The sequence below is a fragment of the Helianthus annuus genome, chromosome 3, assembly GCF_002127325.2.
Source record: "Helianthus annuus cultivar XRQ/B chromosome 3, HanXRQr2.0-SUNRISE, whole genome shotgun sequence".
In the NCBI taxonomy this organism is placed as follows: Eukaryota; Viridiplantae; Streptophyta; class Magnoliopsida; order Asterales; family Asteraceae; genus Helianthus; species Helianthus annuus.
In genome coordinates, this window is record NC_035435.2 from 18,507,839 (window position 1) to 18,522,285 (window position 14,447).

General features: G+C 35.1%; 1 protein-coding gene and 1 long non-coding RNA gene across 2 annotated transcripts; both read left to right on the forward strand.

Annotated features, from left to right (window-relative positions):
* The first annotated feature begins 2,496 nt into the window (after positions 1 to 2,496).
* Positions 2,497 to 9,706, forward strand: LOC110931270. Its single transcript, XM_022174671.2, has 7 exons — positions 2,497 to 2,734; positions 6,932 to 7,832; positions 7,909 to 8,180; positions 8,260 to 8,371; positions 9,201 to 9,295; positions 9,383 to 9,505; positions 9,580 to 9,706. Exons 2-7 carry the CDS (start codon positions 7,137 to 7,139, stop codon positions 9,704 to 9,706), a joined length of 1,425 nt encoding a protein of 474 aa, XP_022030363.2. The 5' UTR covers positions 2,497 to 2,734; positions 6,932 to 7,136.
* Positions 9,707 to 9,801: 95 nt separating this feature from the next.
* LOC110927560 lies at positions 9,802 to 10,742 on the forward strand. Its single transcript, XR_002585722.2, has 2 exons — positions 9,802 to 9,893; positions 9,957 to 10,742. It is a non-coding gene; the product is annotated as an uncharacterized LOC110927560 (long non-coding RNA).
* Positions 10,743 to 14,447: the final 3,705 nt, after the last annotated feature.

Below are 14,447 nucleotides of genomic sequence, written 5' to 3' on the forward strand. Positions count from 1 at the left end.
ATTTTCCAACGTTTGAAATTCAAAGTTCAACGCGTTGTGGGTGTAACGCGTTTTATAAATAACGCGTGAAAAAATTAGAGGCGGCGGTGTTCCGTGGGCATTCAACGCGTGATGAACTTTTATAACGAGACCGCCCCGAGTGCTCTAAGAGATTTTGTTTCTATATTATAAGAACTATAAACCCTACTTGTGTTCTAAAAAGCACAAAAATAAGCCTATTTTGAGTATTCGAAAAACCCAGATCGAAAAGCATGTCTTGTGTTCCAAAGGATGAGAATAATAATCTGATTTGAAAAATAATTGAAAATTTTGGGTAAAATGCCACCTTTGAAAAATAGAGGGGATGAAAATCCCTTTTTTAATAACCAATGTGTAAAAATTTAATTTGTGATCCATCCTTTGGAGATGTATGTATAACAGGGAAAACATAGAACATTGAGTAGAGATTATGAATATGTGTACTAGGATATGATGAACAAAAGTGTTGAATCTGTATGGTTGAAGATTGGTAGAATTCCCAGTAGAGAGTTAATCGTGCTGATAACGTGATAAAAACCAAAGAGAATCAGGGATAAAACTAACTTCTTCATTATTCAACATTACAATATATAGATGAACATAGCTATAAACCCTAAAGCCCATAGGTAATGAGTTAGGCCTAAAATGTTTGGTTTATAACACTTTTAAATTATATGACTTTAGGACCCCAAAAAATCATCCATCATATTAAATAGTTTTTTTTAGGACACCGGTCTAGTAGAGTATATTATCAAAGGACCCCAAAAGTTCATTAGTCTTATTAAATAGTTTTTAGGACCCTCTTTTACAAGCGTCCCACAGAAAAGGTCCTAAAAAGCCATTTTTGTTGTAGTGACTTTTAGGTTTGCCCAGATATGTTTGGTTAAAACTTAAATCCCATCCTGACCCATTTCTAATTTTATATGAAAAATTTAAAACACATCTTGACTCATCGTTACTTATTTCCTAGGCTCATTGTGACCTTTTTTTCATTTCTAAGATGACCCAAAATAAATTAAATGAGTTGTTATTGCCAGGCCTAACAGTGAATATCTATCGAGATGAAGTGATGAGGGACAATAGTCAAAGTGGAGTCTTCTAACAAGAGGATTAGCCCTTCTTTTATAGAAATGGAGGTGTGCAGGACATGTTAGGCCAAATGGGGTGGATTTTATCTGGGCTTATGGCCAAATGTTAACTGACCAATTTAACACCATTAAATTCAGGGACCATATTTGAAACAAGTAGTTCTTTCGGAGACTTAATCTGTAAAAATTAAGTTTAAGACCCAAGTTTGTTATTTTCCCCTAAACACAAGGATAAAAAAGTGTGTACTTTACCCTGTTTAATTACCAAGTTCCCCACCAATCACCGAACTACTCGAAGCCGGTTTTCGTACGCTATTAGGTCAGAGAACGAAACCCATTATGGTTATTTCGGGCTGAGCTTAGGTCAGTCCGTGTTTATTTCTCGGTTTTATTGGGGTTGAGTGATAGATGCTCACCCGTGGTTTCCATTGGTTATGCTTTGTCGCCACATGCTAAGTTAAAGACATAGTTAAGAGTACAATATGTGTCTAACCAATTTAAGGATAAAAATAAAGAGAAAGATGACACTATAAACAACTAATTTACTTCAAATATAATCAAACATATAAGTATATCGTTAGCTACTTAAAACTGTATTTCAAAACCTAAAATAGTTCATTTCTTGAATCTATGAATAATCAAATTTATATAATTTTTACTATGCACTTTGGAAATAATTACAGCTTCAAAACCTATAATAGTTCATTTCTTTAATCCATAAATAATCAAAAAACCTAAAATAGTTCATTTCTTGAATCTACGAATAATCAAATTTATACAATTTATACTATGCACTTTGGAAATAATTACAATATTTCTAACCCATTTAATAATTGAACTTCAAAACATAAAAATAGTTCATTTCTTTAATCCATAAATAATCAAAAAACCTAAAATAGTTCATTTCTTGAATCTATAAATAATCAAATTTATACAATTTTTACTATGCACTTTGGAAATAATTACAGTATATTAAACCCATTTAATAATTGAACTTCAAAACCTGTAATAGTTTATTTCTTTAATCCATAAATAATCAAAAAACCTAAAATGGTTCATTTCTTGAATCTATGAATAATCAAATATATACAATTTATACTATGCACTTTGGAAATAATTACAGTATTTCAAACTCATTTAATAATCGAACCAGTTACATATTAAATGTGAAATTAGGCATCCAACCATTTACGGTTTTGCTTTTTAGGTTTTTTTTTTTCATCACCGAACAATAAATGAAAACTTAATTACATTCACCGAACACAAAACTTGCATCACCAAACAATAAAAGAAAATTTAATTATATTCATCTACCACAAAACTTAAAAACAAAAATTAAAATATTACATTTTCTTTCTTACAAATACCCTCTTTTCACAAACCCCTAGCAGCCCACTTAACATTTACCCACCAGTTCTCATTACTTTCCCACCGATGACAACGACTGAAACATTATAAACCCTAATAGAAATTGGTGTTTTCAATAATTTCAGTGTTCGGATCATGTACTCTGCCATACACGACATCGATGAAGAACCAAACGTTAAAGATGGGGAACGGATGCTTCTGCATTGCGTATACGTGTTACAAGTGGAGTAGACTGCTTTCATAATTACCAGAATACACAGGTTAGTTTTATTCTTTAATTGTTATTGTGAATTGTGATATAGATGAGGCGTGTCTCGGCAACAAAAGAAAGCAACACAAATATGCTTAAACGTGAAAAAAAAACAATAAGAAAAAGTTTGCAACACAAATATGTTTAAATGTAAACTAAAAACAATAAGAATTCACTACAAAACAAGTCGTTGGATACAATGGACTTTTAGCTTATTAATACGTAATAGGTTAAAACCTCTTCTATTACATCACTTTAATTAGTAAAATTTGATTTTTTTTTTTGTTATTTTAAACATGTGCAATCATACAAGAGGAAAATGAGAATCTTAAATTTAGAAAACTAAAAACAAAATAACGGTGAATTATTTTTTTTTCACAAAAATGGTAAAGTTTAAACAATGAAAAAAATCGTGCGAGGTGGATGGAAATGAAACAGGGAATGCATTTAATCCAGCGACCCTAATTTAGGGGCTGTTTGTTTACCTCTTAATAAGCCTCTTAATGTTTGTTTCACGAGCAGATGTCTGAATGGTTCAGACATGTGCCTCTGAATGGTTAAGATTTATACAAAGTCTGAATGGTTAAGACCTCTAATCTGAATTGTGGTCAGACATTTGACTCTGAACGGTTAGGCATTATACAGGCTCTTAATGGTTCAAACCTCTTACTGGTTCAGCACTTAATGGTTCAGACCTCTTATTGATTCAGCACTTAACTATTCAGAAGTTGCCAAACAACCCCTTAATCATAGGTGTCAATTCCTCACAATTTTGGTTTAAAACAAAAAACTCTAACTAAAACATACAAAGGGCTGGATAGAAAGTTAAACATAAACACAAAATATATGTTTTCTCTCTTCCTGCAGTATCAGAGCTTCAATCCTCACACGCGCTCCACCATTCTTTCCCTTTCGTCTTCTTCTTCCTTCCTTCCCCCTTTATCCCTCTGTATTCATTCCACTTCGAGCTAGGTTTCAAAAAACCCAAAACAACACTTCTGTATCTCGCTTTCTGACTGAAACACATAGGCAGAATGTAATCTAGACTAGGTTATGTTTATTATGTATTTATTATTAGATAAATGGTCACAAAGGCAGAAAACAAAAGTCAACGGCTGTTATTTAGCGCTTATGACAGTTTTCTGGTACCCTAAAAGAAGGGTATAACCACCTTTTTGTACCGTTTCATAGGCTATATATATGCCCAAAATTGTAAAGATACGTTGAACAAGTTCATAATCCAAAAACAGTCTGCTTTGACTTTCGTTGACATCCAAAGTTGACCAATTTAAAAGTAAACAGATCAAATACACACACCTAATATCACTTATATATTCAATATAAGATAAATGTAACTTAAGAAGAAGAAAAATAAATTCACATATATAAAAATAGAACATACCAGTAACACAGTGCTGATTCCCGACATTCCCAATTCATAAAAGAAAGAAATGACTGAAATGCTCCTCAAAGTCGGACTAAAACAAAAAACGCTCATGTTAGAATCAGCTCGAAAGAACAGCAAAAGAGTAACTACCACAATGGTGAATCTTGAAATCCACATACGTGTTTAACACGATAGTTACAGCATATTTCATTGTTTTATAACGTTCTTGTACAACCGTGAGTGCTTTATTCAAATAAGATGAATGTTGATCCAGCTTTGGAGTTGATTTAACCGTTTCAACGAGAAAGAACGCCATATAAACTGGACAGAAGATTAACAAAGCTATTGAAACCTGAATCAGAATTAATTACAATCAGAAAAATTGTAAGAAAACTAAAAACTGTGTATTATTAATTATGCTATAGATAGTATTAATATAACTGTACTTCGAAAATGTACTCTTCTGGAAGAAAACGTGCTAGGAGATTTCCGACGACATGTGATGCAGAAACTAGGCCTGTTATCCGACTAAAAACAGTTGCACGTTTTCTATGATCAACAATATCTGCCTGCAATAATAATAGTAATAAGAAGTTTTTTGATCAAACGGTTTAGGAGCTTGTGTGCATTAAAAAGGCTAGAGTAAAGTACATGGATAGTCCCCGTGGTTAACCAGAATTTTGCATTTGGTCCCTAGCTTTTTAAAAGTACACGGAGGGTCCCTGTGGTTTGCACTTTGTAGCGCATTTAGTCCCCAGCTAACAAATCTAAAGGTTTCAGCAGGTCCAAGTTATGGACTAAATGCGTTACAAAGTGCAAACCACAGGGGCCATCCATGTACTTTTGGCAAAAGTTGGGGATCAAATGTGTTACAAAGTGCAAACCGCAGGGACCATCCGTGTACTTTTGAAAATCTAAGGACCAACTCCAAAATTTTGATCGACCACAGGGACTAGGGACTATTCGTGTACTTTACTCAAAAGGCTATCGGGGACTTTCAAACGGTTTGATGTGTTCCTCTTTAAGTTCTTTTTTATTTCACCCATTTCAAACGGGTATGGGTATGAGATTACCAATACCCGACCCAAACCCGACCCGTTGTCATCCCTTTCCTGTGCGAGGATCATGTGGCCAAACTGTGTCCCGCCCATTCTGCACATTATAAAGTCTTCAGACAAAAATTTACATAGCATAACCTCAAATTTGTTATTCTCAACTCACTGTTTTATAGATTCACATTAATAATAATAGTTAAATCTTTTTATATTAGAACGAACTCTTTATGAGTTCAATTTAACAACAGGGAATGAAAGGTAAAAGAGTATATATAACTGCAAAAAAAAAAAAAAAAAAAAAAACTCTTCAAAATTAGACCTGGCAAACGGGTCGGGCCGGGTCGGGTTGGGTCATGGGTCAAAATGGGTCAGTTACAAAAAGGGTTGTTTAGGTTCGGGTCGGAACGGGTTCGGGTCAGAATGGGTTTGGGTTGAAAAGGTTCCGGGTCAGAACGGGTTTTGGGTCGGGTTGGGTCGGTTTGGTTAAAAAAATGGTTTTTTTTTTTTTAAAAAGAGAGATTGTACATCAAGGGGAAATTTTGTCGGGTTGAAATGGGTCCGGGTGTGTTTTTAAATAGCTCTCTCTCATTCCACCATGATTTGTTCAAGTAAGCTACATACATATACACCACTTTATTATCATTTCACTTGCGGTTTACCTTATCTGTGCCCTAGAGTTAGAACAAAGTGTAGGGAGTTTGAGAATTGTTACTGCATAGATTTAGAATTGAACTGGTTAAACCAAAACGTGGATACCAGTTGCTGTTGTATGCTAAATTTTGTTTTAGATAGTCCCAAAATTTCAACTGTTAAAGAACATAGGGAGTTAGTTTCTGATAGGGGAGTAACGTAGCCAAACCATGAGATTGGCTTGCTACAATCTTGAGTCGAGCCGAGATTAAACGAGTTGGAGCCTAAAAATAAAGGATCGAACTGAAACCCGTCTCGTGCTAAAATCCGTCCCGACTAGAAACTCACCCCGTGCGAAAACTCATGTCGGCCCGAAACCCGTCCCGTGAGGAAACCCGTGCCTACCCGAAATCCGATCCGAACCAACTGCCGAAACCCGTACTGGCCGCCCGAAACTCAATCCGAACCGAACCCGTTTCCGTTTCTTTAAAACACCAACCTACATTGATCCATTTCTTTGAAGTTGTCGACCCGTTTTTACCCGAAAATATATTAGATGGAATTTTAATTGACCCATTGAGGGAAAATATCTTACCCATATAATTTAAAAAACAACCCAAAGTGGTTGTTTTAGTTCAGCCCATCCCGTTCTCATTTTTAATTATTATGCTGTTGTGTACTCACAATCTCTCGATGAATGAGCACGATTAACACTCAGAGAATCTAGAATTAGAATAGAAACTGGTGAGGAGATCTGTGCTAAACTTGAACAACATTGAAGTTGAGGCTTCAACCATTACTGACACAATAAGCTGATGCAAATATCCTTTATGACTAAAAATACCACCCTGCTCCATGAACCATAAGAAACTGTTGTAATCTAAAACATGATGCTCCTTATTGTATCCAGCCACTAACTTTTTCCATTTCCACTTAACCAACCACTTCTTCACTTTTTCATCTTTATACTTGAACATCAATAGCCGATTAGTAAAAAATTCCATCTGAAAGAACAGTTCCGAACTTGTCTTGAAATTCATAGAATGTGCAGATCCAATGTCAATTTTGACAGCACAATAAACTAAATTTGTAACTCCATATAATATTTTGTTTATTCCAAAATCATGTTGTTTAGGAAAACTAAGAAACGATTGAAGGAAGAGGGAAAAAAAGACGAGCTTCCTGACTACGTGAAAGTGGAAGTACCAAAAGATGGCAAGACGAAAAAAACCCGTTACAGGTGTCAGTTGAAAGATTTCATTTCAATTGTGGAAGGTTTAAGTGATTGGAAAGAAGATGTTATAAAGAAAACGCCTTTTGCAAAGCTGTTAGAGTTTAAGATGGAAAGTGAAAGCTTAACTCAAAAAAGGGACATGGTTAAGTCACTTGCTAGAAATTTCAACTATAAGAATTCGACCCTAATTGCACGCAAGGGGAGGGAAACCCAGGACATCGAAATTAAAGCTGATGATTTTTCTAAAATCATGGGTATACAAGATGGAAGTGAAGCTGTATTGGATAAGGAAGCGGACAATTCTTTGGTGGAGGAAGCGGGCGCTGCTGTACCACAACTTTCTGCAGAAGAGGACCCTGTAAATCAGGATCCTGTTATCGCTGAGCTTGAAAGTAAATATTGTAACGTTACGAAGAACGGAGGTTACAAAGGTATCGCCATTAAGAATGTTGTAAACGAACTCAAAAAAACTAATGACGAGGATGTTACTAAACAAACCTTTATGTTAACTGCCATGCATTACATTGTGTGTCCTGCCCTGGGGGGTGTATTGAGTAAATCTTATTTAGATTATGTGAAGGATGCAAACAGTTTGGATAAACAACCGTGGGCAACTATAGCAATGAATGATCTAAAATACGGTGTTAAGAATTTCGTTGATGGGAAAGGGGCGGAAAAAAATATTGGCGGGTGCACTTTGTTCTTACAGTTATTTTGTATGAGTTTGAGAGGGTTCCATGACAGTTTAGACTTTTCTAAGATCGACGAAAAGATGATTGAAGAATTCTACATGACATGGATGGTTAGTGAAAATAATATATATTATATTATTTTTATTAATATTATAAATTTTCTGATCTTTGTAACTGACTTTACAGATTGACAATGGTTCGGAAAACAAGAGAAGGAAACTGTTGGCAGATAAGATTGTCAATGACATGAAAAGTGTAGCTAATCTTATCAAGGCCAAGTCAGATTTATTAGATCTGGACTTACTGTTGAATCTCGATGAGTCTATTCAGGAATCTCAGAAGAAGATATCTGCTGCTGCTGTTGCGAATGATGAGATTGAGGGTGTGGAACACCTTTCTGTTCAAGATCTTGAGCCTCAAAAATGGTTGAATGATAACGTTATAAACTTTTACATTAGGTATGTGTGTAACTGTTTTTTCCTTTACCTTCGGTATGGGTTTAAATCTAATTATGTTTTTTCTTTTACCTTTGGCCAGTGAGCTAAAGATGAAGTTGAAAGATAATTCAGCACATTATCATATCTTCAACACGTTTTTTTACGTGAAGTTGCAGCGATATTTCGCGGAGAAAGATCTTTGCACTGAGAAGGTTAGTCGCAGTTCTTTATAATGATACCCGACCCTAATGTTACGGGTCAAGTTGGTGATCCATAATCCATTTAGATGTTAAATAAAGTGTGCCTTTCATTTTGATATGATGATATCAGTAAGAAGCTTTTTCCATTAATATATTTCACACGTTGATAGAAACTAAAATTCTGAGTAGATAAAAACAGAGAATAACAAGATAGTCGGCCCTATTCGAGAGGGCCTGGTCTCCGATTACAATGATATTTCAAAGTAAATGAAAATAAAACCAAGACATAGGAAAAGACTAAGACTCTAGGACTATGTATACTAAGAGTGCAGCTTGATGATTGGTTGGATAATTGCTGGACATTTCCCCTTTAGTTTCCACCATTTAAAGAGTTACTTAATTTAAGATTTGACTTGACTTGACTGGTTTGGGTTTCTATCAATACTTCCTGCCCGTAGAAACGACTTGACCTCAAGTCGAGTGGAAGCACTGCACTGAGACGTGCTGATCCCTGCTAGGGCTGCTTGGACCACCAAGTGCTGGAAAGTGGCTTGAATTTTTGTCCTGCACTCCTGCCATTACTTTTCTGATCTTGACTATCTTATGAATCATTTCTTTCAATGGGTGGCTGCACCAAGCAATAAGCCATTCAAAAGTAGGCTGACCCGCTTCATGAACCCAATGATGAGTGAAAATCGATTGAGGCTGAAGGTCAATCCTTTTAACACTTTCATCTCACCGGCAATCCTAAATAGATTCTGAGGTGCTGATCCAACAATTAGCTTATTCGGGTTCGGGTATTTTCATCACCCCTAAATTTATGATTATCATGCTTGAATAGGGAATTGTTGCAAGTCCGTTCGAGAAAGTAAGAAGGTGGTGGGGAAGAGATAATATTTTAAAGAAAAAATATCTTGTTATCCCAATCCATGAATCGTAAGTTTTTTCTAAAATATTTACATTCAACTACAATCTATTTCAAACCAGATATATTATTGATTCAACTTATTTTCTTTTATCCAGTTCTCATTGGAGTGTGCTCATTATTTGTACGCCTAATGATACCGTTAATTCAACACTTCTCCTTCACATGGATTCGTATCCTGGTTTGCATAATTCAGATAAGATTTTTAGATTTTTTCAAAGGTGAGACAAAAATAAGCCAAATGATTATTATATCGTGTTGAAAAACTGTAACCAATTTAAATCTTTGTTTTTAGGTTTTTGGAGGAAGAATCGAAGTATGCAGTTGGTGAAGTTGAAGCTAGTTGTTCAAACGCAGAAGTTGAAGCTGGTTGCTCAAACGCAGACTTCGGTAACGTTGAAGTATTTAGCATCGAGGTCTAAAACCTAATACACAATTTAATTCTTTTTTTTTAGTTTTGAAATGGAAAATTAGGATTTATGTGATTGATTTTTCTGCCAGGTTCCACATTAGCCAAATTTGTTTGATTGTGGTGTCTACGCTCTTTTATTTGTTCAGAAGTTCATTGAACATGCCCCAGAAGGAGTGGAAAACAAATATCAAAATGTGGTACGTGTTGATTGTTTATTGAGCACTCATTAAACAGCCCCTAACAATTTTTCAAAATTTCAGATTGGGAAGACGTGCTTTGGAATAAAAGAAGTTAATGATTTGAGAATTAATTTGAAAGAATCAATCAGAAAAGTAATAGCTCAACAGAAACCAAAAGAAACACGAAAGAAGAGGAAAGCAGTAGAAATTCAACAGAAACAACCGGAAGCAGTAGAAAGTCAACAACAAGTTTCAAAACCAGAACGAAAGAAGAGGCGTACAGAATTGGAAATTCTTTGTGGCCAACCAGTAGATAAGAGCAAGATTATCCAGAGTGGGGCTGTCGAGCGGACATTAAGAAGTAAAAAAGCTGTCAGGAAGGGACTAAGAAGTAAGAACTAAATTAAAAAATGATATTTCGCCAACTTTAGACATATTTAAAACGTATGTGAATTGTATTATAGAGTGCTCCTTCATTCAAAATGGAGGATGGTGAAAAGTCTTTATTATAGACTGTCACTGACTCACTGTTACTCTGTCAACGCCAGTGTTTTGAAACCCGGGCCGGACCGGGAACCGTTACCACCGGCGGTCCGGTTTACCCCCTCAAAACGGTTCTCAAAATATCCGGCCGGTTCTCAAAATAATGGTATCTTGTTTATTGGTTAACCAGATTAACCTTAATTGAAGAGTTAATCGAGTTAACCATAATAGACCATTGGTTTTGGTGACTGGAATATGCAAAGTTGAGTTGTCTCACATTGATTTTTTAACAAACGGAGTGGTATTAAGTGGCTATAAAAAACATCCACACAAGCAAAACTAGTCACTTTGATGACCGTTTTGACACATATAGCTCTTTTGTCATATTTAGCCTTCTAAATTGGGGTTCTAATTGTCTTTTTTAGTTAAAGAAAAAATATTGACTTTTTAGTTATCTCACATTGATTCTTTTAACATATGGAGTGCGATTAAGTGGCTATAAAAAAAACCACACAAGTTAAACTAGCCACTTTGAAGACCCTTTTGACACAACTAGAAGAAACGATGTTAGTTGCAAAATACTTGTACCATTTAGAAGAAAGGGATATTAATGGTTGAAATTTGCGTTTTGGGTGGGCTAGACTACATACATACATACATACATACATACATACATACATACATACATACATACATACATACATACATACATACATACATACATACATACATACATACATACATACATACATACATACATACATACATACATACATACATACATACATACATACATACATACATACATACATACATACATACATACATACATACATACATACATACATACAAAGGAGGCTCCAATATGGCGTTTTGCATAGAAAATAAATTAAGAAATGATATTTCGCCAACTTTGGACATATTTAAAACGTATGTGACTTGTATTAATAAATCTGTTCTTTATGGGTTTGTGTAGTATGTTGTGAGGTCTTTCCAACGCACAAGACCGTGTCCAAAACGGAGGTTGGATGAATGAGATACGGAGGCTCCAATTTGGCGTCTTGCATAGAAAATAAATAAAAAAACGATATTTCGCCAACTTTGGACATATTTAAAACGTATGTGACTTGTATTAATAAATCTGTTCTTTATGTGTTTGTGTAGTATGTTGTGAGGTCTTTCCAACGCAACAGACCGTGTCTAAAACGGAGGTTGGATAAATGAGATACAGAGGGTCCAATTTGGCTTCTTGCACATAAAATAAATTAAAAAACGAGTTTTCGCCATAAGATAAGAGATTGACTTTCCACTTAGCAAGACGGCTATTGAAGAGCAAAATTTATATGAACAGATTCTTTTTAAACATAATTAGAAACTGATATTTCAACATCATTTTATATAATCAGATTTTTTTTAAACATGAAGAGCAAATTCAATCATACACCTAATCATAAAGTTCAATTTTATAAATAGGGATCAAAACACAGGCAATCAAAGAGCCAACTTTATAATAGCATAACCGTTACTATGTATATTTTTACCATGTTTGTGTAGCATGAACCGAGAATGTCCGGACATTATAAACCAGCATTCATGTCAACTTGTAGCAGCTGGTGATGCTTCGAACGGCCAACAAAAAGCCCGAAAATGAAAACATCCGCTGGTAGAAAAAGCCCAAACCGGTCTTCAACAGGTTGAGGACGACTCGCAGAAGACCTACGCGAACCGCGACCACGATTCGAGAACACGGATGCGCGCCGAGTAGAGTATTAGATTGCATTAGTTGATGTCATTAGTTGGTGTAGTCAAACCATTAGTTGATGTCATAATATTAGATTGCATTAGTTGATGTCATTAGTTGGTGTAGTCAAACCATTAGTTGATGTCATCAACTAATGCAATCTAATATAGAGACTTCAACCACATGGACTGACTCCGATGAACTCCGGACATCATATCAGGTGCAACCAGATTAATGGATGCAGCACTGGGCAACACATTACCGACCATATCAGCATGACGGCGCCTCTTTGGTTGTCGAGCATTATACGACATCGAGAAACAACAAAAACCAAACAAACAACTACAACGACAAAAGCTTGAATTTATGGGTACTATATTGTAAATGATGTAATTATATAATAAGAGGGAATTTAATGGCAAACAAGAAGAAATCTGTAGAGAATTCTGTAGAGGGGATTCTATAGAGGATCCTGTAGAGGATTACACCATGTGGTTTGAGCTGTGGAGGATTCCGTGGAGGAAATCTGTAGAAGATCCTGTAGAGGATTCTAAAAAAAAGAAGGGTATAGTTAATTTTGGTGGGAAACTTGCTTGGGAATAACTGCTTTGTGCAGATTTGCCGAATGGTCCCTGGCAGGGGCTAAACAGCAATTAACTGCACTTAAACCGAATTCAGAACATCCAGATTTCTTATGTAAGTAATCCGGACTCCTATAGACACTTCAAACCATCATACAACCCTTAGAACACAATTACATGATTTGGATCATGGTTTGTGTCTGCTAGACCTCCATGGCTCATACTAACCCTTAGTATGTGCTAGACCTCCATGGCGCATACTAAGCCTTAGTATGTGCTAGCCCCTCCATAGCGCATACTAACCCTTAGTATGTGCGTCCTAAACTTAAATCAAAACCAATTTACTATTTTTGATATACATTTCCATACGCAAATCTTTAAGTCACAAACCAATTTAAAACACTTTATAATTATTATTCTAAGTGTATTGGATCATTACATGATCCATTTTGACCATTCTTTGAAGAAATCTCCAAAAATCCCATTTTTACCCTCTTTATTAAAGATGGAATTCGTGATTCCATTCCACTCTTTAAGATTATCATATATAAACAGGTTGTTTCTTGACCATACACAAGAAATTCCAATTCTTGTTAAATTAGACTTCTACTAAAAGTCATTTTTGTCCCTCTATTAGGCTAAATGATTACACCAATTTAAATAGCTTCATTTGCATGTTTCTTTGGCGTTTCTAACTCCTTACTACTTGTACTTCATGAATGCATGTTTCATTTGGTGACCTGTTATGGTGACATGTTATAACATCATGTATTGTATGATATGATTTTATGGTATGCCTTGTAGTATGGATACTAATGAATAGAACTCATAAACCAAACTTGTGGTTTTTTTATCACTATCATGAAAGGGAATAATATGTTTAGATAAGATACCTGGAGTGTCATACTACCTAAATCTCATTATCAGTTTGTAGAAGGTCATAAGATATAAGATTGATAAAATTATCTGACTCATATATACGATTACTTCTCAATTGATGTTATGTGAAGAGAAGAATATTTATGTTGAAAAACCGGATAAAAATTTCCATTTATCACACATGAGATATGCTCTTAAAGTAGCAATATCATTAAGAGAGTATGAAAATATTGAAATGATTTTATATTGAGTGAATTTCAAATTTTGTCATTTATCTTTATAGTGAATTTCAGGCGCTGTCTTTTATCTTTCAAATTGACGAGTCTTGTACTAAATGTTTTAAAATCTTGCACGTTATGCCCTTTAGCCCTAACATACTTAGATTTTTCTGTTAAATCTGGTCATGTGACTTGCACATGAGGGTATTATTGTCAATTCACTTTTCAGAGACTAGTTGTGTAAATAAATTAAATACCTAACCATTAAAAAAATTAAAAATAAAAAAGTAGATATATCTCTCACATCTCTCTCTCCCATTTACCATCACCATCACCATCACCATCACCATCCACCACCTCACATCACCTGCTGCCATCACCACCACCGCACACCACCTATCTCTCATCAGCAGACAAACAAACTAGAAGACAACATTCAATATACACCAATGACTGAAACTTACCTGCATAAGGGATGAAATACAACCAAAAGGCTGGATGAAAACTCCACCTACATAACAAATTAAGAAACGCACAAATCAACATAGACCCAATAGAAAATTCTAGGTTACTATTACTGATTTCAATTCCTATATGCAATTCAACACTAAAGTGAAGATCTACTCCCGCCAATTCCGACGCTATTAAACACCAATTTCAAAACCCCTGA